The sequence below is a fragment of the Microcebus murinus genome, chromosome 4 (genome assembly GCF_040939455.1).
Source record: "Microcebus murinus isolate Inina chromosome 4, M.murinus_Inina_mat1.0, whole genome shotgun sequence".
In the NCBI taxonomy this organism is placed as follows: Eukaryota; Metazoa; Chordata; class Mammalia; order Primates; family Cheirogaleidae; genus Microcebus; species Microcebus murinus.
This window is the reverse complement of record NC_134107.1, coordinates 58,017,733-58,045,438: the sequence shown is the minus strand read 5'-3', so window position 1 is coordinate 58,045,438 and position 27,706 is coordinate 58,017,733. Positions and strand designations below refer to the sequence as shown.

Sequence of the window (27,706 nt, the reverse complement as noted above, 5' to 3'; positions counted from 1 at the left end):
AGAGTCCGGTCACTAAGTTAACCATTTGCAATTCTTTTTCTTACTCTAGGCATTGTTTTCCTCATTTTTATATTGAAAGAATTAAGAGATGCTAAGAGTTCTAGATCTGAAAAATCAGGTAGGCCTAAGGAGGTTTGAGGTGGGGGAGTATCTATTTGTTCTAAGGTGTTTGGCTGTTGGACTAGGGGTAGGAGTAGAATTTCCTTTTTACCTCCTAAATTTTAGTGACTTTCGTCTCTACTTATAGTCACAGATGGGTGATCAAACATTAAGTAGCTATTTAATGAGAAACAGGCACTGGGAGCTTGCTCCTGAAAAACAATCACAGGACATGCTGGTCCTAAAAGAAGTCTTTCCTTGGTAGGGCCTATTGTTTGAAGGAGGTGGGGGTGAATTTCATCTAAATGGACAGTGTGGTTTGTGATTTAGAGGATTGAGAGACTTTGTTCCCTGCTGTTGTTAATTTTAAGCCTTTCTTTAAAGGGATTCTCATAGTGATTGGTTCAGAAGAATTCATTTAGAGAAAAAACCCTGTGTAACCGCAATTAGAAGTTAAATGCCCAAGGAGGGGCAGTTGCTAGAGAGACAGTTGCTTCTCAGTACTGACATCCTACAGATGACTCCAGTGAGAGAATAGGCTGCTTAGTGAGTTCACTAGGTGCTAGGCTGGAATATTCAGGCTACACAACAGAGAAGGAAGTGACCTATAGAATCCATACCTCTTAATCTCCCTATTTCTCTTCTTTCCCTCAGTGCCCTTTAGTTTTAATTAGCATTATGTAAACAGTCAGCTTGCCAGTCTCCTTAAAGTGGCAGGTGCACGACATTTTCTGCTGTTCACTCATGCTAGGTGTATGACTTGAAATAAGAGGAACTGTCCTCTTTGACAATTTGCCTTTGCTGGCTGCCTCACTGAAAAAATTCAGATTAGGGCCAGTTGGCTGTCATTGAGTCAGGCAGCATTATTTAGTACTTACTGTGTGCAAACATTGTGCTGGAGTGGAGTTGATAAGTGAATAAGATGGTTTCTGCCCTCCAGTTTAGTCAAGAGAAACACGTGAGTCAGCATGGACCCAAGGAGAGATGAAATTAAGTATGTGTAGGAACAAGCAATATTGGAGCATATGGAGGAAAGAACAATTGTTCCTGATTTTGCCGGCTATAAGCAAAATTTGGGGAGGGAGAAGGCTCTTGAGCTAGGTTATAAAGGATGAATAGGAATTAAGGTTTAGAAGACAAGGCATTTCAGGGAGGTCACACCATGGGCAAAGGCACAGAGCCTAAAAAATACCTGGCATGTTTGGGGCAAATGTGCCTGAGATCGAAGATATTTTAGAGGAATGAGTTGGAGATGAGACTGGAAAGGAAATTTGCAGGCTGGATCTTGGTAAATTTAAGTCATGTTAAAGGATTTAGATTTTATTTTGCATAGAATTAGCTATTGAATGTTTTCGATATATGGAATAACATGACCCAATCCAGATCACTTTGGTCTTGGTCTTTTTTTGTTTTGTTTTTAGAGACATGGTCTTGTTCTGTTGCCCAGGCTAGAGTGCAGTGGCATGTAACCTTGAACTCCTGGGCTCTAGCTATCCTGCCTCTGTTTCTCAAAGGTCTGGAATTAAGGAGTGACCTATCACGTCCACTTGTCTTAGTCTATTTTTAATTGTAAGGTTTTAGATTTTAGGATTGAGAAGGTAAGGCGGTGGTCCTGGTTCTTACAGTACAGTATAAAGTTTGTCAGGCATCTCATGTTTGAGGGCTTGATTCCTCAGTTACATTTACTAAAGCAACTCTAAAAGCAGGCAGGAAGTTGTCAGAGCTGTGTCCCTTTAAACTGAGACCCCTGCTCCCTAAAGATGGTTGTTTCCTTAGGCTTATATTAATACATTATGCACAGTCTTCTTGCTAATAGGTGGCTTACTACTAATAATCCTTTGAGGGTAACATTTCTCACAAGGGGTGGGCATCTGATTGTAAAGCAAAAACCAAAAACATTTTTTTGAGTGTGATTGAAAAATAGTATTTATATACTCATTCTAAGAAATATGAAAAATACAGAACAGTATAAAGGAGAAAACTGAAATCATCCATAATCCCACTATCTGGAGAAAACTACTGTACTCATGTTATTATATTTCGTTTCACTATTTTAGACCTGTACCTATTTCTGTTTTTTGCATTTTCCAGATCATACATTACCTATAATTTTGTATTCTGATTTTTTCCCATTTCCCATTTTTTATTATGTTAATTTTTATATACTCTTTGTAGATATTTCTAATGGCTGCATAATAGTCTATCATATAAGATTTTTATAGTGCTTTCAGTTTTTTTCTATTTTAAACAATACTATAATGTAATTTTTTAAAAATCATAAATTTAATATATACAACAAATAAGTCTCCTGCAATTCACTCTACCCTAATCCTGCTCTGCAGAAGTAACCATAATTTAATAGTTTCTAGTGTGTCTTTGCATGAACATTATATGCATAAGTTTTGTCTACATTTATTAGACAAAATAACAGGAGTTATTTTCTCATGTTATATGTCTGCAAGTAGATTATTGGATTAGACAATATGAGATTAATTTTTTTCCTAATTGTATATCATGGTACAGTTTAGAAAACATGAAAAATAAGGCATTAAGTAAGAAGCATCCATAATTCCACGACTAGAAATGATCCTTATTTGTATATGTGTGTGCATATTTACAAGTACGTGTATGTGTATGATCTGTCAATTTGTCTATATTTATAAACATTTGCATATGTAGTTTAAAAAATAAATTGGGATAATACTTATAATAGTTACATATTCTGCTTTTTAAATTCAGCAAGGTTTCTTGAGTATTTCCCCATGTCATTAAAGTTAGTTAAAACATTCTTAATGACTGCATAAGATTTCATCATATGTATATATCATAATTTATTTGAGTTATTGTTAGATATTTAGTTTTCCTCTAGTTTTTCTTTCTTTTTCCTTTTTTTTTTTTTTCCAGACAGAGTCTCACTTTGTTGCCAGGCTAGAGTGCTGTGGCATCAGCTTAGCTCACAGCAACTTCACATTCCTGGGCTCAAGCAATCCTACTGCTTCAGCTTCCTGAGTAGCTGGGAGTACTGGCATGTGCTGCCATGCCCAGCTAATTATTTTTATGTGTGTGTGTGCGCGCGTATGTGTGTGTGTGTGTGTGTGTGTGTGTATAATATATATACATATTATATATATTATATATATATTTTTTTTTTAGTTGTCCAGCTCATTTCTTTCTATTTTTTTAGTAGAGACGGGTCTCGCTCTTGATGAGGCTGATTTCGAACTCCTGACCTTGAGTGATCTGCCCAACTCAGCCTCCCAGAGTGCTAGGATTACAGGTGTGAGCCACCGTGCCTGGCCTCCTCTAGTTTTTAATAATGATAAATAATTCTATCAATATACATATATCTTCATTTGTATTTCAGATTGTTTTCTAATCTTTTATTGCTGTGAATGGAATTATTTAATCAAGAACATTAACTTTACAAAAAATGTTTTGGTAAAATATACATGACAATGTACCATTTTAACCTTTTGTTTTATTTTGTTTTGTTTTGTTTTGAAGGTCTCACTCTGTCGCCTCGCCTGGCTACAGTGCTGTGGTGTCATCATAGCTCACTCTAACCTCAAATTCCTGGGCTTATTGATCCTCCTGCCTCAGCCTTCCAAGTAACTGGGACTACAGGTACCACCATGCCTAGCTAAATTTTTTATTTTTTGTAGGAGGTCTTGCTCTTGCTCAGGCTGGTCTCAAACTCCTGACCTTAAGCAATCTTCCCACCTTGGCCTCCCATAGTCCTAGGATTACAGGCATGAGCCACCATACCCAGCCCCTTTTAACTATTTTTAAGTGTATAATTCAGTGGCATTAAGTACATTTACAGTGTTGTGCAACTGAGACCACTATCCATTTTCAGGACATTTTCATCATGTCAAACAGAAATTCTGTGGCCAGTAGACAGTAATTTCCATTTCCCTTTCCCTCAGCTCCTGGTCACCTCTATTGTACTTTTATCTCTATGAATTTGCCCAGTCTAGGTACCTCATAAGTGGGATCATACAATATTTGTTCTTTTGTGTATGGCTTATTTTACTTAGCATAATGTTTGAATATGAACTTTTTTTGAGGCAGGGTCTTAGCAGTTGATTCAACATGTTAGAAATGTTCAGCTGTTTCCTAGTGAATCATCTGCTCTCAAAAGGGAAGGAGATACCTGTGTTGTTGTGTGCATGTTGGGCATGTTTAGCAGAATACTTAGTGGAGATTGCTTTGGTTTCATATTATTATCATTTCGGTGTATGAGTGGGAGCTACACTGCTTGTCAATGTACTGAAGGACAGTAGGAACCAGATCTATTTGTTTGTTTCCCATTTATTGAAATTAAAGAAACAAGGAAGATGAAGAATAGCACATAGGAAACCCAATAGTGTCACAACCCAAAAGTAGAGATATGTCTTTTGACTTCATTTGAGTGTTTTGGCACTTTCCTTCAATAATGAACCATACTCATAAACATAGTCACACTCTAGTCAATTGGACCACAACTAATCCCCATTGATAATTTTTTTTTTTTTTTTTTTGAGACAGAGTCTCCCTTTGTTGCCCAGGCTAGAGTGAGTGCCATGGCGTCAGCCTAGCTCACAGCAACCTCAAACTCCTGGGCTCAAGCAATCCTCCTGCCTCAGCCTCCCGAGTAGCTGGGACTACAGGCATGCGCCACCATGCCCGGCTAATTTTTTCTATATATATTAGTTGGCCAATTAATTTGTTTCTATTTATAGTAGAGACGGGGTCTTGCTCTTGCTCAGGGTGGTTTCGAACTCCTGACCTCGAGCAATCCGCCCGCCTTGGCCTCCCAGAGTGCTAGGATTACAGGCGTGAGCCACCGCGCCTGGCCTGAGAAACATTTTTTATTTTATTTTATTTTTTGAGACAGAGTCTCACTCTGTTGCCAAGGCTGGAGTGCCTTGGCCCAGTCATAACTTGTCGCAACCTTGAACTCCTGGGCTCAAGTGATTCCCCTGCCTCAGCCTACTGAGGCTGAGTTCTACAGACATGTGCCACTATACCCAAATAATTAAAAGATTATTTTGTAGAGACAGGGTCTTGCTGTGTTGCCCAAGTTGATCACAAACTCCTGGCCTCAAATGATCCTCCTGCCTTGACATCCCAAAGTGCTGGGATTACAGGCATGAGCCACCACACCTGGCAAGAAGCCATTTCTTTAGATGTTAACTATGGGTTACTGTTTGTATTTAGACCCAGGTAGTGAATATTTTAGACTTTGCAGACCATATGGTTGCAACTACTCACCCCTGCCATGGGATAACTAAAGCAGCCATAGACAATACTTAAATGACTGGGTGTGGCTGTTTTCTGGTTAAACTTGATTTACAAAATATGGGCAGCTGGCCTGCAGGCCATAGTTTGCTGTCCACTGGGAAAGTGGAAAGTACACTTGACGGAGAGTCAGAGACCTAGTTTTGATAGGAACTTAGTTAAAAACTTAGCTTTGATGTCTGCTACTTACTGGCTGTGTCACTTTAGCCTCTCTGTGCCCTCATGTTTAAAATCGAAATGGTGGCCAGGCGCGGTGGCTCACGCCTGTAATCCTAGCACTCTGGGAGGCCGAGGCGGGCGGATTGCTCGAGTTCGAAACCAGCCTGAGCAAGAGCGAGACCCCGTCTCTACTATAAATAGGAAGAAATTAATTGGCCAAGTAATACATACAGAAAAAATTAGCCGGGCATGGTGGCACATGCCTGTAGTCCCAGCTACTCGGGAGGCTGAGGCAGGAGGATTGCTTGAGCCCAGGAGTTTGAGGTTGCTGTGAGCTAGGCTGACACCATGGCACTCACTCTAGCCAGGGCAACAGAGTGAGACTCTGTCTCAAAAAAAAAAAAAATCAAAATGGTAATACCTTCCATAAGACATAAGAATGACCAGTTGCACATATGAGTAGATGTTTAACTACATCTTTAATTTGATAATGGAATTATAACTTAAAACAATAATATATTGTTTTCTGTCCTATATGTTGGTAAAATAAAAAAAATCTATTGGTAGAATGTATAGAAACAGGAATTTTTATCTTCTATTGGTGGGACTATGAACTGCTACACCTTTTTGGATGGTAATTTGTGAGAACCTACTAACATTGAAAATGCACAGACTTTGTGAGCCATCAATTCTAATTATGGGTATATATTCTAGAGATATATTAGGTTGTTTGTAAAAAGAGGTGTGTATCAGTGTTATCAATGCAGCATTCTTTGTCATGACGAAATACTATGAACAACCTAAATGTCCATACATAGCAAATGGGGAATTAAAATTGTAGCACATCGGCCAGGCGTGGTGGTTCATGCCTATAATCCTAGCACTCTGGGAGGCTGAGGTGGGAGGATCATTTGAGCTCAGGAGTTCGAGACTAGCCTGAGCAAGAGTGAGACCCCGTCTCTACTAAAAAAAATAGAAAGAAATTAGCTGGATAATTAAAAAAAAAAAAAAAAATATATATATATATATATGTATGTGTGTGTGTGTATTAGCCGGCGGCGCATACCTGTAGTCCCAGCTACTTGGGAGGCTGAGGCAGGAGGATTGCTTGAGCCAGGAGTTTGAGGTTGCTGTGAGCTAGGCTGATGCCCCAGCACTCTAGCCCAGGCAACAGAATGAGACTCTGTCTCAAAAAAAAAAATATATATATATATATATTGTAGCACATTTTTACTATGGGATTTTTCTCAAACTTTTAAAAGTGTGGGGAGTCATTTATATACTAATATGGGAATATATCAAAGACATTTTTGACTGAAAAGGGCAAGTTGCAGAACAAATTATACAGTATGATTACAGGTATATAGGTGAAACAGACATGTGTGTGTATGTATGTTTAGGAAAAGTCTGAAAGGTTGTACAACAAACTTCTAACAGAAGTCACCTCTAAGGAGGGGAGTGCCACTAGTGAGAGAATGTGGTTTGAGGCTTGGTGAATGGAGAGTTTTACATTTTTCTTTAATACTTCTGTATTATGTTATTTCACGGAGATAATGTATTCTTTCTCCTTCTCAATTGTCTGGGTAGCTGGTGGGCCTGTCTGCACTTGCCAGGGTCAGGAGTGTGACAAAGTCAGCTTAATTCCCCAAGGCAGGTCTGCCCACATCAGTTGAGCTGGAAGCAGCTGCTAAGACTAGAACAGGGAGCACATGTCTGAAGGGAAAGCAGAGGTAGCATGTGCAGGTGGCTGGGAGAGACAGCCAAGACAGGCCAATTCCAGTTTACCAACAGTGACTCTCACATGTCATATCTTGACTTTCTCCAAATTACTTTGCCCTCCATTATGACACTCGACCCTGTGGATAATTCTATGCAAATGGAGCCAGGGATGATGATAAAAAAGGGAGCAATCCAAACTTGGGACAACAGGAAATTGTGCATGTAGAAATAGTTTTTCTTTCATTTAAAAAAATATATACAAGGATATTCAATATGACATTGTTTGAAATAGTAACAAATTGAAAATAGCCATGTCTATAAGTAGGAAAAAATTATGGTATATCCTTTATATGGACTAATATTATGCAGCTTTTTAAAAGTATGAGTTAGAATTTTATTAACATGGGAAAATGTTGATAAATTATTGAGATAAAAAAAGTTGCAAAGCAGTGTAAAGTGTAAACCTAGTTTTCTAAAAATAGAAAACAAAAAATCCTCTTAATATATTTGTAGTTATTTTTTGAGGAACACAGAAAAATAGTAACCATTTCTCTTCTTGTGGGAGGCCTTGAAAAAGAATGGGAAGGGTCTAGGAGATTACTAATTTTGTCTTTTATCTAACTTTGTATTGTTTCATTGGTTTAGAGAACAAGGAAAACAAACTTGTATATGTAAGACATGAGGTTTCTTAAACATCTTTTTCTCTTAATTTGATTTTTAACAGGTAGCTTTTATTTTTTAGTGAGTTAATGAAGTAAAGAATTATGAAAATAAAAATAGTTAATATGGAAATCTTCTCTTGAATTTAAGAGGGGCATCTGGGTATTGGAAAGAGAATCAGCAGTTAGGGAACCAATTTTGTAGTTGTAGCTCTCAACTTTCTAATGTGTGAGCTTTAATAAGGTCATTTAATCATTATTAAATGAAGGCCTTAATCTCCTCATTTCCAAAATGAAAAGTTTGTACAAGGAAATACTCCACAAATTTGTGATACTATAATTGAACCACCTCTTGAGATTAGAATATTGTATTTTATTTGTTTTTAAAAGTGATTTTTAAAATATGTTTTAACACTGAAATTGGGATGTATTTTATACATATTTTTTATTTTATTTTATTTTTTTGAGACAGAATCTTGCTTTGTTGCCCAGGCTAGAGTGAGTGCCATGGCATCAACCTAGATCACAGCAACCTCAAACTCCTGGGCTCAAGCAATCCTGCTGCCTCAGCCTCACGAGTAGCTGGGACTATAGGCATGTGCTACCATGCCCGGCTAATTTTTTCTCTATATATTTTTAGTTGTCCAGCTAATTTCTTTCTATTTTTTTTAGTGGAGATGGGGTCTCGCTCTTGCTCAGGCTGGTCTCGAACTCCTGACCTTGAGTGATCCTCCTGTCTTGGCCTCCCACAGTGCTAGGATTACAGTTATGAACCACCACACCCGGCTGCCAATTTTTTTTTTTTTTAAACTAAAATCTTGGCCCTTTCCTGGGCTTTACTTGCTTCCAGTGCTATCAGATTTACTTACATCACCAAGATGTTCTGGATGGGGAGAAATGGGTGGATATGTTATTTGAGTGTGCAAGGATTTTGTGCATCCTTACTTATGTAGTAGATGCCCTCTATGTAGCTGCTGTTTGAGAAATTGGTAAATATATTTGTAGTCCTGAGGCATCCAACTTAGAGACTAATCAGAATTCAAGAGCACTATCTTAATTTAGCCAGGTGGGTTTTTTTTTTTCTCCTAATTAAAAGTTTAGCATACATACAGAAAAGTACACAAAGTGTACAGCTTGATGACTTCCCACAAAGTGAACATACCTGTGTTACTAGCACCTACATCAAGAAACAGAACATCACCAGCAGACCATTAACCCCCTTCCCAGTCACTACCTCACTGCTGCTTGTTTTTTTTTTTTTTTTTTTAATGCAATGAAAGTGTGCATAGAATGGTGGCTCTGTGTGGTCACCAGTGGGCAGCTCGTGATTATCTTCGGTGAGTCTTGGAAAGAGCTCCAGATTAGGAGCCAGAAGACCAGAGTTGCATTGTAGCCCCATTGCTTGTGTGACTTTAGGCAAGGTAAACTTAACTTTTCTAAACTTCATTCCTGTTTGGTAAAGTAAAAATAATAATGCCCACCTCATAGAGCTGTTGTCAGAGTTATGTAAAGTACTTTGTGAATGGGAAACACTTTGTCAGTGGTTAAGAGCCATATACAAATGCTAGTCATTTTTGGGAAGGAAGGTAAAATCTCAAGCAGAAGATGATATGACCCTAAAGTAAGGAGAGAAAATGAAGAACCATTCCAAAATCCATTCTCTTAACCACCCATACTGTCTCTTTGTTGACATTGGTGTTGTCACAGGGTTTCTGTTCAATTCTCCCAAACTGGAAATAATATAAAGGACCTAAAAGGAATCCCCAGAGATCTGGAATTTCTCCCAGAGTCTCTCACTTTCTCTATTAATGCTAGTGCCCACTGGAGCTGTGTAAGGCAGAGGCCTCGGTAGAAGATTAACAAACTTCAGTTGCAAACAAATACACCACCCTTTACAGACCTAATAAGCAAGTGTGATCCTATCATACACTCTCTTCTGATTATATTCACACTGTTCCAAATGGGACCCAAATCCACATCTCTAGCACCAAATCATATTTTTCACTAGTAAACTGATTATTTCTAACTGTCTATGTCAGTAGATGCCTCGTGTCTAAGACCTAACTCTCAAACTATCGACTAGTATAGCATGATGGTTTGGATTATAGACTTTGGAGTGAGACAGACTTGGGTTTGAATCTTAAATCTGCTACTTTTTAGCCTCATGATCTTGGACAGGTTGCTCAACATCTTGAAACCTCTTCTGTAAATGAGGGTATTAATAGTATTTGCTTGATAGGGATGATGCTCTGCTCATTGAATGGAAGTTGTTATTGTTGCTCTAGCATTCTTTTCTTGTTTTGTGGCACATATGTTCATCTTCCCATTCACTGAAGCTGGGAAATTTAGAGGTGCTTCTAGACTTTTCCTTGTCTCATTCTTCGTTTATATCGTCATCCCACGGTATCCACAGGGGGTTGGTTTCGGGACTCCCTATGGATACCAGAATCTGAGGATGCTCAAGTCCCTTATATAAGATGGTATAGTATTTGCATATAACCTATGCACATCCTCTGCATACTTTAAATCATCTCTAGATTACTTATAATACCTAATACAAAGTGAATGCTGTGTAAATAGTTGTACTGTATTGTTTAGGGAATAATGACAAGGAAGAAAGTCTACATATGTTCAACATAGATGCAGTTTTTGTTTTATTTGTTTTCCCTAAATATTTTCGATCCAAGGTTGGTTGGCTGTATGGATGCAGAACCCACAGATACAGAGGGCCGACTGTAATTGGTTATCAGGGCCTGTCATAAGTAATTCTCAAGGCTGTTGCTTCTTCTTTATTGTCACTGTCTTACTTCAGACATATATCACTTCTTGCTTAGAACAAACAATGGTTTTGTACTGCATTCTGCAAAGTTTTATAGAACTGACTCAAAAACCAAGTGGAATCAGAGGGGACAGGGCTCCAAATCTCCTTTACCTCAAACTGCCTACTTTTATCTTTATCGAGGTTCTATATAAAGATTTCATTTAAAGAAGGTTCACTATTTTATTTTATTTTTATTTATTTTATTTTATTTATTTTATTTTTTGAGACAGTCTCGCTTTGTTGCCCAGGCTAGAGGGAGTGCCGTGGCGTCAGCCTAGCTCACAGCAACCTCAAACTCCTGGGCTCAAGCGATCCTACTGCCTCAGCCTCCCAAGTAGCTGGGACTACAGGCATGCGCCACCATGCCCGGCTAATTTTTTGTATATATATTTTTAGTTGGTCAATTAATTTCTTTCTATTTTTAGTAGAGACAGGGTCTCACTCAGGCTGGTTTTGAACTCCTGACCTGGAGGAATCCGCCTGCCTTGGCCTCCCAGCGTGCTAGGATTACAGGGGTGAGCCACCAGGCCCGACCAGAAGGTTCACTTTTAAAATACAGTTTGAGGCGGCACATGGTGGCTCACATCTGTAATCCTGGCACGCTGGGAGGCCGAGATGGGAGGATCCCTTGAGGTCAGGAGTTAGCAACCAGCTTGAGTAACATAGTAGACCTCTTCTCTATAAAAAATAGAAAAATTAGCCAGGCATGGTGGCATGCAGTTGTAGTCCCAGCAACTAGGGAGGCTGAGGCAGGAGGATCACTTGTGCCCAGGAGTTTGAGGTTAAGGTGAGCTATGATTGTGCCACTGCATTCCAGCCTAGGTGACAGAGTGAGACCCTATCTCTTAAACAAATAGATACATAAAGTATAATTCATCTATGAATCCCCAGCGTAGTATGTAGAGGTGTTTATTTCATGTCTAAGAATAATATCCCTGATTAAATTTTATTAATTGTAAGTAAAGAGTAAAATATCCTATTTATTTTGAAGAATTTGTGTATTGTAAAAAGGAGGTTGGCCCTAAAAGAAGGAAATTTCAGGAAGGAAATTATTTAGGAAAATTACTCTGTGCAATTTTGTACTTTTCAGTGATGCCAGATGTGTGGGATTTATTTTATCAAATGGTGATCAAGTTATTTAGCGTCTTTAAAAATGGGGATACCTAACCTAAGCCTGCGACATTAGTAAAAAATGGGGATACCCTTTTCATGAGCTGTAGCAGAAACAATATGAATAATGAATGCTGAAGTTTTTCGTATACATAAAGGCCTATACTGATTAGAAAGATATAGGATGTTGGTCAGGTGTGGTGGCTCATACCAATAGTCCTAGCACTTTGGTAGGCTGAGGTGGGAGGATTGCATGAGGTCAGGAGTTCGAGATACAGGATATAGCTGAGATATGCTGGAGAAGAGCACTAGATTTGGAAGATTTCACTTTGAGTTCTGGCTCTGCAACACTGGTGGTTGACCTTGAGGCAGGTATTTTCCTTGTACTGAGCCTTAGGTTCCTAATCTATAAAATTGGAATAAACATGCTTGCCTCTTCGGGTTCTTTTGGTGGGGTTAATTGAGATCTGAGACACAGCCTTCCTTAAATTCTTGAAGTCTGTCCAAATATTAAGGTTTTGTTTCATCATGCACATGTCAGACACCATTCCCACTTATTAGTAACATATTAACAAGCTTGATTCTTGAGTCAATCTAGCTTCTTATTTAGAGGCCCGACAACTATGAATATTCGTGTTTGTTCATTTCTATGAGTGGTTAAAGGCATTCTGGTGTGGTAGAAAGACAAGTGGACTTGGAACCAGAAAGACACAGGGATCTCAGTGCTATGTAGGGTGGAGAAGATAAAGCAGAGCAGAGGGACTGGGGAGGGAAGAAGGCCAGATACAGAAAGCTACTTTTCTTTAGCCTGTTTAGGTAGATGTAGTTATACAGTGCACTCTGTGGCTTTTATTTATGAAAAGCTACCATGTAATGCCATGGGGTTAGCTCCAATCACCTTTCATTGTATGCCATGCTAAGTTGGTACTACCAGTTTCTAAGGACCTCCTCCTTTCATCAGAAGATTAATAAAGCACCCAGATGTGCCTCACTTTGGGAATGGGACCCAGTAGGGTAACAAAGCCCCTGTTTCTAGGAGATTTGCTATTTATGGAAAAGAAAACCCTAACTGGTGATGTTTTGGCCAGATTTTTTTTTAATCTTAAATTTTTTTTTAGAGATAGTGTCTCACTATCACCCAGTCTGGAGTACAGTGGCGCGATCATAGGTCACTATAACTCCTGGACTCAGCTGGGCGCGGTGGCTCACAGCTGTAATCCTAGCACTCTGGGAGGCTGAGGTGGGAAGATCGCCTGAGCAAGAGTGAGACCCCCTGTCTCTACTAAAAATAGAAAAAACTAGCTGGACAACTAAAAACATATAGAAAAAATTAGCCGGGCATCCTGGCATATGCCTGTAGTCCCAGCTACTTGGAAGGCTGAGGCAGGAGGATCACTTGAGCCAGGAGTTCGAGGTTGCGGTGAGCTAGGCTGATGTCATGGCACTCTAACCCAGCAACAGAGTGAGATTCTTATCTCCCCCACTCCCCCCCCCCCCAAAGAAACAAAACAAAACAAAACTCCTGGGCTCAAATGATCCTCCTGCCTTAGCCTCCTGAGTAGCTAATTTAAAAATTTTTTGTAGAGATAGAGTCTCACTATGTTGCTCAGGCTGGTCTTGAACTCCTGGCTTCAAGTGATCTTCCCACCTTAGCCTCCCAAAGTGCTGGGACCACAGGCATGAGCGACGCCGTTGGTCCTTGTTTTGAAAAGATTTTAAGGTGACTAGTTCTATTGCAAAATTTATTGTCATCATTGTTGTTGTTGAAATTGGTATCCTGCAGAAAGAATCATGAGAATTTTTGGAGATTTAGATCTCATTTAATCCGATGCCTTTCTTTTAATGAGACCCTTGCATGGGTCTCAGTAACTTGTCTGTATGACTTGCCCTAAGCCACCTAGCTAGTAAGTGGCTGATCCAGAACTTAACCTCCAAGGGCTTTCAGCACTCTGGGTACTATCTCCAAGAGTTGCAGATCTTTACAGTAAAACTGTTGCCCCCATTTCAGTTTGGTTTTTTTTTTTTTTTTTTTTTGCCTTTCACTTCTGTGTTTGTGAGCAAACAGTATGCTAGATTTGTTGCCTATAGGGACAGAGCCCTTTTACACCTCTGTGACAATGAAACAGGGTAAAGAGGTTCTTAGGTGTTTTGTAGAAAGGCCTTCTTAAGGGAGAACTGAGTGGGCCTCTTGGAGGTTATAATGAATCCTCTCTGGGTTTTGATCTGCCCTCTACTTTTGTCCCCAGGAAGCCTCAGGCTTACCAACACTACCTCATTAATCATCCAGTACCCTCTGGAGAGAGAGTGAGGCCATGGTGGTAACAGCACTGGTCTTTCCTTTCAGCCTCACCCTTCTCACTCTTGAGATATCTCCAACATCCCTCTTAGTAGAAGACTTCTTTGGTGCTTGCTGCTTCAGAGAAGTTTTGGTCCTTTAATGTTTGCAAAGCTCTTGCACCTTGAGAAAAACTTATTTAGCAATTACTTAAATTATAGCTGTTAGATTGTTTTGATTAAAAAATTGATTTTTATGAGGCTTCTTTGAGCCACTGAGAATGTGCTAGCTTTTATTCATTTGTTCAGTGATCGTCTATTTAAGAGCAGTAGAGAATAATGTAGATGACAACTCACTAGCTGTATGACTAAATCGTGTAAGTCAGTTACTTAATTCTTGAGCCTCCAATTTCCTTATATTTAAAAGTGCCTGGTGCAATGCCTTTGAGTCTTTTCTCTGATGCTTTATGTCCTGGCATAATAAATACCTAAAGACTATCATTATTGTTGTTGCTGTTACTGTTGTAATTAATAGCTAGCATTTAATGAATATTTAGTATGTACCAGGCACTATGGTAAACACATCCCATGCTTTATTTTGTTTAATCTTCACAATAATCCAATGAGGTAAGTACTGTCGTTATCCCTATTTTACAGAAAAAGAAACTGAGAATTAGAAAGATTTAAATAACTTGCCCAAGGTCACATAGCTAGTAAGTGTTGGAGCCAAAATTTGAGCCCACTTGGGTCTTATCCCAGAGCCTGTCCTCTGCAGTCCTCTCATCTAATCCTCAGGACAGTCTATAACTTTATAGGCCTGTCTGGTAGGGTAGAGGATTTGGGTAAAGGCATAAATGACTCGAAACATTAAAGCCAGGCCAGGTCATAGAGGGCCTTGAATGCCAGGCCAATTTATATTATAATCATCCCATTTCTGGGCAGTCTCAGGGGACTTGCTCTCTCTCAGTCTTTTTTGTTTAAACTTTAAAAAAATGATAATATACATTAAAAACTACAGTGTAACATTTTAAACAAGAATAATAAAATGAACACCCATACACCTACCACCCAGCTTAGAACACAGAACATTACTAGAACCTCTGAAGTGCCCTTTGTGCTCCTAACCTGTCACTCACTCACTACTTCCAACCTCTATCTGAACTCTCTCCTAAATTTTGTTAGTCATTTCTTTTTCTTTCTTTTTTTTTTTTTTTTTTTTGAGACAGAGTCTGACTTTGTTGCCCCGGCTAGAGTGAGTTCCGTGGCATCAGCCTAGCTCACAGCAACCTCAAACTCCTGGGCTCCAGTGATCCTGCTGCCTCAGCCTCCCGAGTAGCTGGGACTACAGGCATTCGCCACCATGCCCGGCTAATTTTTTGTATATATATTTTTAGTTGGTCAATTAATTTCTTTCTATTTTTTGTAGAGACGGGGTTCTCGTTCAGGCTGGTTTCAAACTCCTGACCTGGAGCAATCTGCCCGCCTCGGCCTCCCCGAGTGCTAGGATGTTAGTCATTTCTTACTTTTCTTTTTTACTTTCTTTTTCTAAAATGATTTTGCCACTCCTTTTCTAGTCTTTTGGGGACAATGAGCAGAGGCTTGCAGAATCAGGCAGGAGCCAGGCCTGCCTGCTGCCTCTCTAGGCTGCGAGAAGGGCTGGGGAAGTTCGAAGCTGCCACAGGAGGGGGGAAGCAGAGGGAAAGGCTGGAGAAACTGGCCAGGCTCCCTGGGCTGTCATGAAGAGCTGGCCCAGACACTTGGCAACTTCATAGAGAGGTTCCATAGGAGAGTTCAGCCCCTGAAAGACTGCACAGCTGGAAGCCGTTGCCTTGAGTTTAGAGCAAAGAGTCTGGGGAGATCTCTCTAACTCTTTTGAGACACAGTATCAATTCTGTGAGGGTCTAGAAAGCTTTAGGGCTGACATATGCCATACATGCCCAGGGCCATTTTAGCAGGCCCACCTCCTATTTTTCACCTCATGCATTTTCTTGAGTGTTGATTGCGCCAGTCTTTAAAATATTAATGCCACTTTGCTTTTCTATAAAAGTTTTGTTTTTTTTTTTGTTTTTTTTTTTTTTTTTGGTTTTATCACCTGCTGATCTATAAAAGTTTTGGTATTTGCTTTGCCTTTGTTTTTTTCTTTGTGGTGCTCCTTTGAATAAGAATTTCCTTTCTACTGTTAATAATAGTGATTACTAATAAGACTTAAAATGATAATGTGGGAATGAGCTATAGGGCCTGGGAGAAGCAGGGGGTGGTGGGGAGTCTCTGCAGCAATGGGCCTTGGTCTGACCCCCGCCTATACCTCATCCCCACCACTCACCACAGTCATTCTCTGTGGCCAGAAGGTTGAATTTGGAAACCTGCCATCCAGATGTAGTTCATAGCCCTAGTGATCTAGGTACTATGGGGGATCACAGAGAGAAAGAGGTAGAACTGGTTATGCCCTTGAGGAATTTACATCCTAGAGGTGAAGACAGGATTTTCATGCATATACATATAAGGAGTACAAGTACCAATGCAAGATGTAGGTACATTTTTCTGATCACCAATGTAACACATGGTTATTAAAAATATGGCCAGGTGTGATAGCTCATACCTGTAATCCCAGCACTTTGGGAGGCTGAGGCAGGAGATCACTTGAGGTCAGGAGTTCGAGACCTACCTGAGTAACATAGTGAGATCCTGTCTCTACAAAAAAAATTAACTGGGTGTGGAGTCATGTGCCTGTAGTCTTGGCCACTTAGGAGGCTGAGGCAGGAGGACTGCTTGAGCCCAAGAGTTTGAGGTTGCAGTGAACTATAGTTGTGCCATTGCACTCCAGCCTGAGCAACAAAGCAAGATCTTGTCTTGATGAATAAATGCAAACATAGAAAAAAGTCTCCAAGTGAATGCTTCTCACAATCTAACTCTTTCTCCAAGATAACCACTGTTAACTGTTAAATATTTGAGGAGTCAGGATTTGAGTTGGACCCTAAAGTAAAATCCAGAGAGGCAGACCGATGGGAAGAAAGCAGGCTGTCTGGGGATCCAGCCTCCTGTGCCAGGAGGAGCACCCTCTCTAGCTCCCCCAACAAATGGCGAGCCAGCTTCTGCTTGGATGCCTTGGTGATAAGGGACCAAACTGCTAAATAGTAACTAATGTTTGTGAAGCACCCACCTTGTGCCTTATCTGTTAGCCAGTGTTTTGGGCACCTTATAGATGTTTTTGAATTAACCCTCATCACCTTATAATGGAGGTGTCTTTATCCTTATTTTACAAATAGAGATACTGAGGCTCAGAGGTTTCTTGCCAGGGTTACACAGTTAGCAGTGCATGGTAGAAATTTCTGTCCCCCCTTTACTAGCTGTGTGAGCATGGGCAACTTATTTTATCTCTGGGGCTCAATTTTCTTATGCCTAAAGTTGAGTTGATAATAGTACCTACTTCATTAAGGGATTTTTAAAGATTAACGAGTACACATTAGGTCCATAGAACCATGTCTGGCACATAGTATGTACTCAGTAAGCATCAGCTACTATGTATTCATACATACCTTGTTTTCTCTCTTGCTCTGTCATCCTCTGCTTTGTTCTATGTGTCATGTCTCACACTCTCCCCACTGTACAGTTCCTCTCTTCCTTTCAGTCCTTTATCCTGTCTCCACAGTGTGTCTCTTCTTTCCATTCTCCTACCTTAGCCTCTTTCGTGTCCTCATTACCATCTCCTGTCTATTGTGGCAGCCTCCTGACTCACCTCCCTGCTGCTGGTCTCATTCATTTATATATCAGAACAAACCTGGAGCACAGTTCTCATCATACTACAAACCTTTGATTCTTCGAAGTTCAAGATTCTCCAACTCCCTGACGCCATTTTACCTGCCAAGCCCTTTCCTCCCACTGCTTCCCCACTTTCTCTCAGCTTCCCGTTCCTCCCCACACCTCTCCTGTTTCCACCGGGATTGTACCTGTGTGTTTCAAGGTCCAAATTAAAATGGTACTTCGTCTTCTTAATCCTTCCCTACTTTCAATCGTTTAGAGTTTTTCTTTACATCTTTTGTGGAAGTTAGCATATGCCATCTTGACATATAATTTGGGGGTCATATTTCTTATCTCTTGTGGAATTATAACCTACCTCAGAACAGATACTAGATTTAATTCATTTTTATATATTCCCTATAGTGCCCTATAGCAGTACCTTGCACATAGTAGGTGCTTAGTAAATGTGGTGTAAGCTGAGGGGGTTCTTGTTTACTATCTGGTGGGTTTACCTTACAGCCTTGGTGAGGGTCACTGTTCAGTGGGTGGAAACGCTGTGGTTTTGTCTTCTAAGAGTCGGACATCTTTTCTTTGCTGCCATGCAGGAGAGGCAGCGCCTACAGGTCCCAGTGCCTGCATCTCGTCTGCTAAGGGCTCCAGCCAGTGCCTGCGGCACTCGCACTCGATCTGTGCCTTGGCCCCTCGGCCCCTCCCCACAAATGCTCAGCGGAACAGAGGATTAGGTTCTGGCAGCACAGCTGGGATTTTGGCGGCCATTCCACAGTCAACAATAGCACGCAGCCACCCGGACAGGACAGCGCAGGCCTGCACTCCAGGGCCAGAATCTGCCTGGGTTTCTTGTTTGGGTGGCCGAGGGGGAGGAGCGGGCACAGCGCAGCATCCTGGCCTTGCCACACAGAAGGTACGGGCAGGAGAGAATCCCTTGGGGAATGGGCTTGGGGGGTGGCCATGTCCCAGGGCAGGCAGCAAGCCCATGGAAGGAGGCAGGCGCTTTGTGTGCAAGAGCAGCATGTGCGTGCATAAAGACACAGCCCGCCCTGGAGCCGGCAGGAAGCTGCCCTGCTTAAAAGGGCCTGCGTTTTGCTTGCTCTTCAAAGCCTCTGTTCCCAGGTCTTCCTCCCTGCCCTGCTCCACGACAGAAAGGGGCTGATCTAATCACCAGGGCAGCCCTTGGCCTACCCTTCTGTTGCTGGCCAGAGAGATGGACAGGCTGTCACTACAGCCTTAAGCCCTGGGTGGAAAAGAGAGCGGAGGGGGAGTGTCTGTGTGATCTCAGGTTCGTCAGGCTGGCCACTGCGAGATGTGTTTTTGTGTGTTTATGCCACAGTTTGGCTTGGCGCTTGCTGCTGTTGCAGTTCAGTAATTTTGCCTGCCTGCTCGTGCTGCCCGCCGCCCCCGCCCCCCGCGTCCTGTTCTCTTGTTTGTGGACCAAGCCTCCAGCCTTCCCCCCTCCTCTCCAGTGTGCCTCCTCCCCCGGGCCCCACCCCCGCTGAGAGTTCCCTGCTTTGCTGTGGCTCCCAGATCACGGAAGCTTGCTGTGCCTTTAAAGAAAGCAGACTCCTGGCTGTGACGCACTTCTGGCTGTCAGCCAGGAAGATCGCTCCTGCCAGGCTGACTGAGAAGAAAACCAACAACTTTTCTTTTGTGTGTGGGGTTACTTTCCACTGGCCCCCCTTTCCTCCTCTCCTTTCAAGATTTAAATGCTAATGGCGGATTAAAACCTGTAGATACGTTTGGCTTTAGGAGTCTGGTAAGGCCCCCCTGCACTGGGACTTTTTCTCCCTCACTCTTTCTCTGGGTTTTTGTTCAAACATGGACGAGAGGGTGGGGTGGATTCTCCCCCCTCACCTCCCTTTCCTGCGCCATCCTTAAAGGGGAGGGAGCGAAGAGGGAGAGCAAGTAAACATACTCAGAAGCAGGCGCTGGGGGCAGCGCTTGCCAACATCCGGGAGTTGGCGCCTTGCAGAGCAAAGGGTTGCTTTCTTTCCCTCTTGCGTAGATGTCAGCGTGTTTTTGTTCAGAGGGGGAAAGTGTGTGCGCCTGCATGTTGAGCTGTAGAGACAGCTTGGTAGGGCTTCTCCATTCCTGCCTGAGGCCCTGGGTGTGTGCACGGTGGTGGGCAGTAAAAACAAGTTCATTTGTCAGCTGGTAGGGACCAGGGTGTGTGAATATAGTGGTGGGGGTCTGGGTGTGTGTGTGTGTGAGTGCACGCGTGCACTATGTGGCTTCAGGCCCCAGGTCTGGTTCCTGATGGCAGCTCTTCTGCCGGCATCCTTCTGATATGGACCCTCCAGAGCATGGGGGGGAAGGGACAGAAACCAGGGAATCTTGGTTTCCTCTGCAGTCCTTCCCTTGCTCCTCTCCAGGGCCTTGGGGCTCCAGGCCAAACTCTAGGCTACGAAGGGGGTGGTCCGTGTGAAGAGTGGGGGTCTGAGCCCAAAGCTAGTCCTTTCAGGGGGACCAGGGAATACACCAGTTTTGCCCCCGACCTCAGGAGTGCAGAGAAACTCTTTGGACTTAGACCACACAGTCTACTCAGGACTCCCCAGAAGTTGAAAAAGATTGTGTTTTTCCCTCCATGGCTTCTCTTGGAGCTGCTGGTCCTTTCACCAGAGGGTGCACCAGCAAGACATTATCCATACTGTTTTGATAGCAAACTAGCCTGTGGTAAGATGGCTCAGCCTTTGCTGGGCCCCTCAGGGGTAACCTGCCAGGTGAGGACTGGGTGCTTGCTTACCTGTGCCTCCTAACCTCTCCCTCCCAGAGTTAGAGGAAGAGCAGCCCCATGGTTAAGGGTTTTCACTCTTTGAATGTGGATATCTCTCGGATGGGGGAAAAATCTCTTTTAGAAAGGGGCACAGAGCATGAAATTCTTATTCTTATTCTAATAGCAGGCAGGGTCTCAAGACCAGTGGTGGTAAATTTTGCACTTGGGCATGGATGTGCAGATAGGCAGCCATTTTCTTTGTGAGCTGTAAGTCTGTGGGCCTTTGAAACTATTGGGTAGAGAGGGGGTGGGGCTCAGGGAAGGACCCTTTGAGGTGGGAGTTTATGAGGGCTTTGGACCCTGAAATTCTTGGTGGAAGTTAGCACTAAGAGAATGAGGATTCAGTGGAGGCAAGGGCCCATGAACCGAAAGATCAGTAGAGTTTAGCAGCTCTCTGGGACCAAAGGTCACTTTGGTGTTGTCTTGAGATAGGGCTGGTGTTCAGGCGGGTGATAACTGGCTAGGAGGCAGTCTCAAAGGAGCTGGCACTCAGGCCAGGGGCCGGGTAAGGAGAGCAGTGCTGCTGCAACTCGGACCCCCTGGCCTTTGGCCTATCATTTGGTCTACTCTTAAAACTGAAGCTTTTTCAGAACAGACCTCAGAGCTCAGCAACCTGACCCTCTGGTCCTGTTTCTTGTGTCTGAGCAGGTGGTTTACATTAGCTTCAGCCCTGTTAGGGAACCATGGCGAGGCTTTAACTCTTTATGACCCAGAGAGGATGCAGGCCAGGTGGCTGTGTTTCTCTTTTGAGTGTCGCTTTCCTTGTCCTGATATATCTTTTCTGGGAACATGGAGGGGTTGTGATGCATGTAGGAATTGGTCCTGATGTGGGGGAGCTTCATTATGTCCTTTTGGGAAATGCAAAGAGGATGCAGGGCCTTAAGTGTTATAAGGCGGCTGCTTCTGGGTCTTGGTTCCTTCTTGAGACTGAGAGAAAGAGAGGGTGCCTTACTAGAACTTTGAACCCTCTCTTTTGGATTCTGGGGCATTTCTTCCTCAAAGAACCAGGTAGGTGGGAACTCTGAAGGTGCCCTCAGAGGGCCTGGCCTGCATTCTGGGGTTTTGTTTCTTTGTTTGTTGACTAGGGGTTATGGGGGTGCCTGATCAAGTTGGGTGGATCTCAGCAGATCCTTCTGTGAAATGGTTCCAGGCTACAATCGCAGGGATCTGTTTTTCCATCACCATCACTCGGTCTTCTGTGGGTGGGGCCTGCCTCAGATTTCAGGGGGAGGGTAGGGAGGATGGTGCTCTGGCCGGGAGCCCTTGGGTTCCAAGCCAAAGCCTGCTTAAAGCTATAATTCCAATGCGGAGGACTAGATATACCACTGGCCTCAATCATTCATTACCCAGAGAAGAGTGAATGTCTGGGCTGTCCTACAGCCTCTCACCCTGATGTCCTATCTCTGAGAAAGGGTCCCTTTTGTGGGCTTTGAGCTAACAAGGTCCTTCAGGAGTTCTTAGTGTCGAGTATTGAATTTTTCCTATTTCTGTGCCTGGAGAGCACAGAAAAGGGCATTTGGCCTTGACACTGGTTTTCTTGAGTGGTGGAACTAGTTTTAGACAGGCTCTCCTGGGAGGACCTAAGGGTTATATGTTTTGCCTCTGAGATAAAGAGAAGGTTGGTTAAACCTCAGGACATTTTTAGCAGCACAGCTGTGAATCTTACAGAGGGGGCAAGATCAACCTCCGGTTGCAAATAAAGTGTGGAGGCTCATCAAAAGGACTGCAAGTCTATAGGCAGCAGTGGGGATGAGGGGGAGGTGATCTGGGCCTCATTTCTCTTGTTATTGAATGACGTAGAGACTTTTTTTTAAGATGCTCCAGATGAGCATTTGGCTTCTGCCGCCTTCATCACAAGGGCCAAGTGTGGTCCCTCTAGCTTTAGGCTGACCTGCCACCAGAAAAGTGGCATTGCAGTGCAGTAGTTGAGGCCATCTGCCTTCATCCTTACCTGGCTCCAGGAGTAGGCAGTCAGTGCCCATGGATAGGCCATACTTGGTGAAGGTCATCCAGGACTGAGGAACACATAGGCCCCTTAGCTTCTCTGCTCTCCTGAGAGCGCCCTTAACTATTTCATTTGCTCTTGCCAAAGCCCATGTGCATTGGTTCATTTATAAGACTGTGATATTGGTATAACAGGTGGAATCATGTTGGGTTTTGCAGGGTCAGGAAGCACTTAATTATAATTAGCATTTAGTTGTATTTGGCATTTAATTATTTTCTTCTATTAGTGCTTGATGTGTTTTTAATTTTACTCCTCACCCTGCTGTAAGCCCTTCAAAGACCATGTAAGCCCTTCAGGGACCAGGTCATTGTCTCCCATTTCCCATGTAGCTTCTAGCATAGAATGAGCATATATAGGGACTAAAAAGATAAATGCCTTTTGGTTGGTTGATAAGCAGAGTACACTTGGATAAGAAGGACCTAGAGTTGATGGGGAGTGAATTATCAGATTTGTGTATCTCTTTCTCCTCCTAGACAGTGAGCACCTTGTGGGCAAAATTGGTGTCTTTCTTTATCCCCAACACCTTGCATATAGAAGATGGTTAGCAAATGTTGGTTCCATAGAACCCACACCTTGGAAAGCTAATATGTGGGGACATTTGTAGGTGATGTGGCTCTTAACTATTCTTGTCCTCCTTCTAGAGAAGTGACAAATTGAGCACCTGTGGCAGGAGATGGGAGTGGGGCTGATGTGCCTATGGAGATTTGTGGAAACTGTAGGGGCTGCTAGGAGGTGTTGGCAGTATTTGAGCAATCAGGTCTGTGGTCTCTTGGGTAGGTTGTCAGGCAGATGGGAGATTCCCAATGGGAAAAGAAATTGGGGTAAGAATACCAGGACGAGTGCCTAATTTTCATTAAATGTCTCATGAGATCTCCAGAATTCGACTTGGCCTCATCCAGAGACCAAGGTTTAAATATGTCTAATTTCCCATTTGAACCATGTCTGTCTTTGACATTTCTGTGGAGAACATAAACATCCAGAATCTGTAGAACCCAAGAACTTGGCTATTTTTAGTTAGGTAGAATTTAGGTACCTGTAGATAGAGCCAAAATTAACCTTTCTGCTTAAGAATAGTAGTTATTTATTGAATACCTCCCATGTCACAGGCACTGTGCTATTTGCTTTATCTTTAAGCATGACAATAACCAAGAGAGGTATATGTGGATCCCATTTTGTGGATGAAGAAATAGACTAAAAGAAGTTATGATACTTGTCCAAGATCATATGACCATGGGCACACGAAATCAACATTCAGACCCAGTCTATCTGAAAAACTGTCTGTTCCATGTTTAAGGGCATCATGTCCCAAAGAGAGGGCTTGAAGGCCAGCTTTGAATGTTGTGTTTTCTGTGGAACTGAAAGATTGTGTGGGAGCCAGTGGGCATTGAATTAAATGCAAAATTCTTTTTTTTTTTTTTTTTTTTTGAGACAGAGTCTCTGTTCCCAGGGCTAGAGTGCCGTGGTGTCAGCCTAGCTCACAGCAACCTCAAACTCCTGGGCTCACGTGATCCTCCTGCCTCAGCCTCCTGAGTAGCTGGGACTACAGGCTCATGCCACCATGCCTGACTAATTTTTTTCTATTTTTAGTTGTTTTGGCTAATTTTCTTTCAATTTATAGTATAGACGGGGTCTTGCTCTTGCTCAGATTCCTTTGAACTTGTGAGCTCAAGCAGTCCTCTTGCCTCGGCCTCCCAGAGTGTAGAGTGCTAGGATTACAGGCGTGAGCCACCGTGGCCGGCCTGATGAGCTTTATAATAATTTTCATGTGTACTCTGAGCTCTCTCAAAATTCCCATTTTGCGTTGGTGGATTAAGTGCTAAATGAAGAATGATTTAGGCCTGGTGCGGTGGCTCACGCCTGTAATCCTAGCACTCTGGGAGGCCGAGGTAGGCAGATTGCTTCAGGTTAGTTCGAAACCAGCCTGAGCAAGAGGGAGACCCCATCTCTACTATAAATAGAAAGAAATTAATTGGCCAACTAATATATATATAGAAAATAATTAGCCAGGCATGGTGGCACATGCCTGTAGTCCCAGCTACTCGGGAGGCTGAGGCAGAAGGATTGCTTGAGCCCAGGAGTTTGAGGTTGCTATGAGCTAGGCTGATGCCACGGCACTCACTCTAGCCTGAGTAACAAAGCGAGACTCTGTCTCAAAAAAAAAGTCATTTAAATGTTCAGAGCTGGTAAATGGAACTATTTCTCCTCTCCTTCTTGATCATGGATATCTGTTATGATTAACTACTCTTCTTCCTCCCTCAGGTTCCAGGTGCATTGGGGTGACTGTCTGGTATCACCAAGATGACACTCCATGCCACCCGGGCGGCCGCACTCCTCTCTTGGGTGAGTAGTCTTCCTCTCTCTTCTCTGCTATACTTCCCTATGAAGCTTGAGAGATTAGAAGAGGAGTTTTCTAGGAGCCAGGGCTATGTAAAATCTTTTTGTCTCCAGGCTAAGTAAATAAAGTTTTCCTTTGGACAGCATGGAAATCCATCTTCATCTTTTTCCTATGCATTTTTCTGACTGAAAGGGTTGATGCTGAACTTTAGTGACTGGCCTGTGCCGGAACTGTGGTCTTCAAAGGTCTTTAATCTCCAGGCAAGGCTCCCCGTGCTCTCTTTAACGTGTCTCTGTATGTTATCATTGTCTTCCTGTTGCCTTCATGATTTCTTCCCCCAAATCTTTCTGCTAGGTCTTATATATATTTTCTGCCAGAGACAATGGCAAATGAAAAAATAATAATGATCATTGGGTATTTAAAGCTAGAGAAGCAGAGGAGGCCATGGAGTGTGGTGGTGATGAGCGGGGCTCCAGGCTTAGACAGCCCAGTATAGAATCACAGTGCTGGCCCTAGTGTAACCCAGGATAAGTTAGTCTCCTGGCATCTTCTTTTTTAAATGGGGGTAATTTTAAATTAAAATACCTCATTTGGTTATTACAAGGATAATGAGATCATGTGTGTTAAACAATTCAGTGTGCACATGTGCCCATGTATACACATATAACCATTTAGTATAGTATCTCAATAAATAATAGTTCTTGGTATTTAAAATATTTCCTGGGTGTGCTAGTTGGCACAGGGTATTTTAAAATTCTCTTGAGTACTGATTAATCAGGGCCAGTTGAAGAGCCAACTTTTGTTTTTAATTAGAGAATATTTGAAAGAAAATGGGGCCAGGTATGGTGGCTCACACCTGTGATCCTAGCACTCTGGAAGGCCGAGGCGGGTGGGGATCGCTCCAAGGTCAGAAGTTCAAAACCAGCCTGACCAAGAGTGAGACCCCATCTCTACGAAAAAATAGAAAGAAATTAATTGGCCAACTAAAAATATATAGAAGAAAAAAATTAGCCGGACATGGTGGTGCATGTCTATAGTCCCAGCTACTCAGGAGGCTGAGGCAGAAGGATTGCTTGAACCCAGGAGATTGAGGTTGCTGTGAGCTAGGCTGACGCCATGGCACTCTAGCCTGGGCAACAGAGTGAGACCCTGTCTCAAAAAAAAAAAAAAAAAAGAGAAAATGAATTTTTAATTTCCAAGTAAGGTGAATTCAATAAAGAAAGGTCGTCTTTAATCATGATCAAATCTCTAGTCAGGAAATATATGTTTAATGTAGAAAATGTGCATTCTTAGTCTTCAGTTTCTGAAATGGATGCGATTTTCAGTTTTGCATAGCTTAAAATGGGTAATTTTTATATTTTATATTTATATTACATTTCGACGTGTTATATCTGTATGAGAAACATTTTCTCTTCCCCTTCCATCTCTCCCCCACTCCTGGCGAAAAAAGGCTGGTTGGGTTATGAGGGAACATGAGCTATGTCTCTAGTTCAATGGGGATAACTATGAATATTGGGGGCTCTTATACCACATTATTTTACATTGGTTGGTTTATCTTTTTTTTTATTTAGGTTCTTGTTTTTACAGTGACTACCACTGTTACAGAAGATGGAGACAAGACTAGGTTTAACAGGAGATTCTTGTATACTTTTTTCAAAATTACAATAAACACATTAAAATATTTAGTTATAGAATTTTTCCAACTTTTTTAAGATAATTTTTTTTTTTTTTTTTTTTTTTTTTTGAGACAGAGTCTTGCTCTGTTGCCTGGGCTAGAGTGCTGTGGTGTCAGCCTAGCTCACAGCAACTTCAAACTCCTGGGCTCAAGTGATCCTCCTGCCTCAGCCTCCCGAGTAGCTGGGACTTACAGGCATGTGCCACCATGCCCGGCTAATATTTTTCTATATATTTTTTAGTTGTCCAGCCAATTTCTTTCTATTTTTAGTAGAGATGGGGTCTTGCTCTTGCTCAGGATGGTCTTGAACTCCTGAGCTCAAACGATCCTCCTGCCTCAGCCTCCCAGAGTGCTAGGATTATAGGCGTGAGCCACCGAGCCCGGCCAAGGTAAATTTTTAGAGATAAAATTGTAGGCCACGTGCAGTGGCTCACACCTGTAATCCTAGCACTCTGGAAGCCGAGGCGGGCAGATTGCTCCAGGTCAGGAGTTCCAAACCAGCCTGAGCAAGAGCGAGATCCCGTCTCTACTATAAATAGAAAGAAATTAATTGGCCAACTAATAAATATAGAAAAAATTAGCCGGGCATGGTGGCGTATGCCTGTAGTCCCAGCTACTTGGGAGGCTGAGGCAGAAGGATCGCTTGAGCCCAGGAGTTTGAGTTTGCTGTGAGCTAGGCTGACGCCACGGCACTCACTCTAGCCTGGGCAACAAAGCAAGACTCTGTCTCAAAAAAAAAAAAAAAAAAAAAGATAAATATTGTAAAAGAACTTTTTCAATTTAAATAAAAAGTTATGCAGCTAAAGTAAATTTTAGTAGCATGAAATAATTTTAGTAGCATTTTTTGTTATGTTAATGAGAATAGTGGCATAGTCTATGCATACACACATAATTACAACTGTAGTTTTTAAAAAATTACCTAGCAAAAAAAGACTAAAAAGAAATACATCAAAATGCTAAAAGTATACAAATTAAAATACTAGAATGAATAGGAGTTTTGTATTTTTGTTTTCTAGATTTTCAGTAATTTATAATATAAAAAAT

At 42.2% G+C, this 27,706-nt stretch overlaps 1 protein-coding gene across 9 annotated transcripts in view; it reads left to right on the top strand.

Annotated features, from left to right (window-relative positions):
- NUMA1 (nuclear mitotic apparatus protein 1) overlaps positions 1–27,706 on the top strand; it is a 72,228-nt gene that overhangs the window by 12,313 nt on the left and 32,209 nt on the right. For 3 of the 9 annotated variants that reach the window (XM_012744947.3, XM_012744945.3, XM_012744948.3), the window contains exons 1-2: positions 19,370–19,630; positions 24,912–24,992. In XM_012744947.3, the coding sequence (XP_012600401.2) occupies positions 24,951–24,992 (42 nt within the window). In that variant the 5' untranslated portion in view covers positions 19,370–19,630; positions 24,912–24,950. Of the gene's footprint in view, positions 1–3,603; positions 3,724–18,470; positions 18,782–19,369; positions 19,631–24,911; positions 24,993–27,706 lie in introns of those variants that run through there. The other 6 variants (XM_012744946.3, XM_012744938.3, XM_012744942.3 and 3 more) reach the window with 4 other exon arrangements.